General features: G+C 34.1%; 1 protein-coding gene across 1 annotated transcript; it reads right to left on the reverse strand.

The window, feature by feature from the left end:
- Positions 1 to 360: 360 nt before the first annotated feature.
- LOC125505691 (early growth response protein 1-like) lies at positions 361 to 5065 on the reverse strand. Its single transcript, XM_048670013.1, has 4 exons — positions 4982 to 5065; positions 4401 to 4570; positions 635 to 718; positions 361 to 565 (listed from the first exon to the last, which is right to left on the reverse strand). The coding sequence occupies exons 2-4, from the start codon at positions 4498 to 4500 to the stop codon at positions 420 to 422; spliced, it is 330 nt and encodes a 109-aa protein (XP_048525970.1). The 5' UTR covers positions 4501 to 4570; positions 4982 to 5065; the 3' UTR covers positions 361 to 419.
- Positions 5066 to 5199: the final 134 nt, after the last annotated feature.

Consider the following 5199-nt stretch of genomic DNA (forward strand, 5'->3'; position numbering starts at 1 on the left):
ATGCACGATTAGAAAGCGTATCGAAAAAGCAGTGCCGAATTTCTCATTAAACATTTCCAGTAAATTAGTTTTTCTGCTATTTTCTTGTTTTTTTTTATTTAGCATTAAACTTTGTATATGAAATCTTGACTTTTTTTCATTCAAATGTTTATAATAAATAAAGTTTTGTAAATTATTAAAGTGTTACTTTATGCGCGGCCAGTGAAAAATTTTAAAAATTTAAATTGGCCCGTTGATTAAAAATGTTTCCTGGTCTATGCCATTTACGCAATAATTTAAATTTGCTTTGTGATTCTATTGTCCGCCAAGGTGAACCGTGCTTGAGATATTCTATTACGCTAATTAGACGAGTTCAAAATGTACAAAGTAGACAATATTTATTAGTTTATGCGATAACATATCAGATGTAAAGCACAACTTTACAAATAATTTGCATCTCCTGATTTGCCCTCAGTTTGCTGTGTAGTACACGTCTCTTCGGTACAATGTGTTTTGATATGAATACAATAAGGCCCAGACTGTGAAAACGATTTATGGCAGACGTTACAAGAAAACGGTTTTTCCCCTGCAATAGAGTTGTTGTTGTTATTGATATAAGTCAAGCTATCAATATCGAAATATATATAGTACACACCTGTATGAATCCTCATATGAACTTTTAAGGTGTTTTTTTGGAAGAATCCTTTGGAGCATACAGCGCAAACATGATTTCTCTCACCTAAAACAGATTTCAAACTTTTTAAAATAATGTCACATTTCGTCTTTACGTTAAACAAAGTTTTAAATAATAAATTAGAATTTTATGTAGTCATGCAACATACGCTGGGTAAGTATCTTTGCACACGAACGCGTTTGCCCCATCTACTGACTTTTATTTTAAGTTTTGAGGTGTACGTGTTACAACTTGCATTAAGAGAAATGGAAAGTATACCGTTTTTAACTGCATTTTCTGACAAGTTGGGAGGTCCTTGTTTGCTAAAAATGGTAGTTATAATAAAAGCAGGCTTTCAACTAGTCGACACGAGCATTTTTCGCTCGAAAAGCTTCTCAAAATGCAAAAATATTTTTAAAAGTTTTTATGTAAGTGAAGTACAGGAAGAAATTGGGGAAAACGATCGTCGTTAAATTACGGGTAAAGTTTTGAAAGAAACACCGGGGGAGCACTGAGTACAAATAAAGATGAAAATGTTTATGAAGTAAAAACTGAGATAATTACGTAGCTGTATTTATAAATATTGTTAGTATAAAAGAAAATTTCGTAAGTGTAAATAAATTTCTATTTGTTTGTCACATTTGTTCAATTGTATTACATGCTAGTTTCATTTGATAATTATTTTAAAAATATTAATATTTTTGTCAATCGGTAGCTGCTTCGTTTTTCGAATCGAAAACAAGAGAGAACATGTTGGTTTAATTCTTTCAACCAAGCAACCAAATTTGACTTGTAGTCCGGATGGCATTATTATAAATAGTGGATGTTCTGAATTGTTAGATATAAAATAAAATATTCCTGTATAGCAGATTTTCAAAACAAAAAACGCCATTTATGTCAAATATTTAGTGTTTCAAAATAATAATATTGAACTAAATAAAAGTGACAAATACTGCACTCAAGTGCAAGTTTCTAAATGTATATTTTCGGTATTAACCAATGTCTTAATTACTGTCAACTTCTTTGCCTAATCTGGCAAAGATAATGTACGTATAATTGTCGAAAGGGCCGAAAACTTTTTAATCAATGTTATTCCTAAGATTGAATAGTTTTATTACAATTATTTTATTAAATTACCATCACCAAGGAAAGGAAGGAAAGAAAAGACGAGTAAATAATTGTCTAAATACAACTATCCAATAAAAAAATTTTGTTTTTATTAGAGGCTCTTTGGTATAAGCTAATACGCAAGCCATATACATAATTACATCAATATTGTCAAGCAATTCTACGTTTACGTGCAAAATTTTAAATATCCTTAAGCCCGTAATTTATTGTCCGCGTGAAGGGCAATGCTACCTCAAAACTGAAAAATATCTCCGCCAAGCGGCGCTAGCCCGAGTACATACCTAGCGTAAAAAAGAGTTTTATAAAGGGCGCACGTGTCCTATTTCGTTTTATATAATTTTTACTATTTCCAATTTTTGACTTTGGATTCCCAGGTTGCTGGTTGCTGACACACAAAATGGCAACAGCAGGAGTAGGGTTACTTGTAGCCAAAATTATGACCACATACAGGGTGAGTTTTTTTAAACCCCAAGTAGTGGGATCTTGGAAACTACAGCAGACACAACGAAGGTTAAATGGACAAAGAATTGCCGTTTTGAATGCTCTACTCGAAACCAATTTTATTTTTGTAAAATTTGACAGCTCTCAGGAGATATGTGATAAAAACTGACTCATGACAGATTATTAAATGAATCTTAGTTCCGTCAATATTAATGTTTTGACATATGACACAAACTTGACATTTTTTAATGACAACCATATTTGACTATACCTTTATTGAATAGATCATTTTATGACGATTTCAGCGATATATTACATCGTTAGGTTTTTTCGAAAATGAAGTGTCTGCTAATGATTTTTACTTTTTCAATTTAGTTGACTGAAGTTAGCCACGGAAAATAGTATAAGGCAGACAGAAATGTTTTCATAGTAACAAATAATAATGAGCTTCCATATTTATTTTGACAACTAACTTGAAATTGGTAATAATTTTATTTCATATTTCAAAAAAATATTATAGAAAACTTGTGGGGGTTGGTTCGTCACACGCGTTTAGACTGAAGAAAGACAGTTTACTAATAGAGAAGAATTAATTGCCGCTGTTAGAGTCGCATCGAATATTGAGCAGTCATTGAGAAGCAGAGAATGCATAAAACATATTAAAATAAGTATTAGGTTTAAATGTTGTGTTCTAGGTTAATTCTAAAATATGTAATCAAGTGGCACATTAAAAATTACAATATTTGGTTTACAAAAAAATCAATTGTAGAATACGTGTGTTAAACAAAATATTAAATAAATATTGTTAAAAAACTTCAATCAATTAAAATAAAAAATCAGTTTGATGTAGCTTACTAATGAAAATCTTTAGTAGATAATAAAAATTAGTCAAAATCATTAGGTGAAAGTAATCAAGTGTCGCGCACTGTATATGTATGTAAGCTTTTCCAGTTTTTTTTTTGACAGAATAAGAATTGTTATTTTTCCACTTTGCTATATCTAGATTTCTTTTTCCGTTATTTATGTTCATTATATAGCAAAATAATATCTAGTTATTGCGATTGTTATATCTACTTTTGCGAATGAGATTTGGAGTTGAATGAGATATTCAATTTTAAAAAACACCCTTTTAAAGTACGGTTCGGTGGTGCGATCGGCGAGTGCGACTCGGTGCTGTATTTGGCCGAAGTCGCAATCGATCGCAGCGTGGTTTCCATCCATTTTCTTTTACGTCAAAATTTGATAATTTTTTATTAGCTGCGACTCAAGCCGTCGCGTTTCTAGTCGCAACGCACGACCAAAACCGTTTATATGCAAAGTACTTTAAGACCACTCTGCAGCGCTTTTCAGTGCTTCTGAGCAGCGCGTTTTGAAGGAACATTGATTTACATGGAGCCATTCACACAGGCGCGACTAAGGCCCGGCCACCGATTTAGCAGCGCTTCTGTGTCGTTCAGTGGTTGACTAAATGGTGGCGTTCTCACGAGCCACTTAAGTCTGCTCAATGTTAACGTGCGCTTATCAGCAGCGTTTCTCAGTGGCGCTGCTCAGAAGCGCTCTTTGAAGGTACATTAATTTATATGGAGCTATTCACACGGGCGCGACCGAGGCCCGACCACCGATTTAGCAGCGCTTCTGTGGCGTTCTGTGGGTGACTGTGGCCAAGAAGCCCTTCAAAAAGAAGCGCCACTGATAGCGATACATTGGTTCAAATGCTGGCGTTCACACGATCCACTTCACTCTGCTTCAGGTTCACGTGAGCTTCTCAGCAGTGCCACCGAGAAGCGCTGCAGAGTGGTTTGGGTGAAAAGGCTCTTAAGGAGTAATTTGCGATTAGCCGCAAGACGCGAGTCGCAGTCGCAATCGCACCATCAAAACCGCACCTTTAATGGTACAATTTTAAGAAAAAAATTTTTTGCTCATAAACCGATAGAGTAGGGTAGAAAAATTTTTATTCTACAGGGTGTTCTATTTATAATAATAAGTTTGAGACTAGTTCAGGTATAACCAGAAGTCGCATAAGGTCACTGTTATTTCATTTGAAACAAACGGAATCCAGTCTCCGTAAATCCCATTATCTAAATTTACAGCATTCAAATCGCATTACTTCGAAATATATTCGAAACAGTTTAAGTATTATTGACTAATAAATATAAAGCAATAAACATTTAAAATTTACCTTTGTGGATTCTAATATGATTCTTCAGCTCCTCGCTTCGCATAAAACATTTTGAGCAAATGTAACAGCAAAATGGTTTTTCACCTGTATGAATTCGCATGTGCCTTTTTAGTTGAGTCGAACTTATACAGCCCCGTCCACATGAAGTACAGATGTAAGGCTTTTCTCCGCTAGAAATTGAACGAATTATCAAATGACAAAGAGTTTCAGTTTATATTTAATAAGTTCTGTAAAAATGTAGTTAATTCTCTAAGTCTTATTTTTAACCACGTAAGTGAAAGGAAAATATAATTATTTAAAAATCAGGTGCTTATTTATCGAAAAATTGCTAGGGCCCGTCAATTGTTGTTTTAAACTACGGTTTTTCTGAACGAATGCTTATTTATACACGGTGGCCCAAAAAACGTTATGATTCTCTACAAAATCCTAACATTTTTATATAGCATACCCTATGCTTATCTTTAACGGTTTTCAGGAAATTGGCGACATAGCCAGTAAGGGTTTTATGACGAGTTTCTCATATAAATGAGAAATTTTAACATAAACGCAATTAATTATGTTCAAAATGAGTTTGTACATACGCTGAGGTTCTAGTATAGTCCAACTTGGTTCATAAGTTAATAGCGCCCCATACACGAGCGAAATATCTGTCATATCTGATACGTGGCGAGTCAAATTCGAAGAAATATCGGTGCGATTAACTCACCGATAACCACGAGCCAGATACGACTCGATGCGAATTTCGTACAAAATAAATCTGCAGATCTGGACTTGCGGACCGAATTACGCCGTTAGTGGG

This window comes from Dendroctonus ponderosae, unplaced genomic scaffold (assembly GCF_020466585.1).
Source record: "Dendroctonus ponderosae isolate FM_Combo_2020 unplaced genomic scaffold, Dpon_F_20191213v2 Dpon_F_20191213_911, whole genome shotgun sequence".
NCBI lineage: Eukaryota > Metazoa > Arthropoda > Insecta > Coleoptera > Curculionidae > Dendroctonus > Dendroctonus ponderosae.

Excerpts from the sequence above, each read along its gene's own strand:
- LOC125505691 (XM_048670013.1), bottom strand. The coding sequence starts at position 4,500 with ATGCGAATTCATACAGGTGAAAAACCATTTTGCTGTTACATTTGCTCA. Across the intron at positions 719-4,400 it reads TCATATTAGAATCCACAAAG|GTGAGAGAAATCATGTTTGC; the intron begins GTAAATTTTAAA and ends AATCTGTTTTAG. Across the intron at positions 566-634 it reads TCATATGAGGATTCATACAG|GGGAAAAACCGTTTTCTTGT; the intron begins GTGTGTACTATA and ends ACTCTATTGCAG.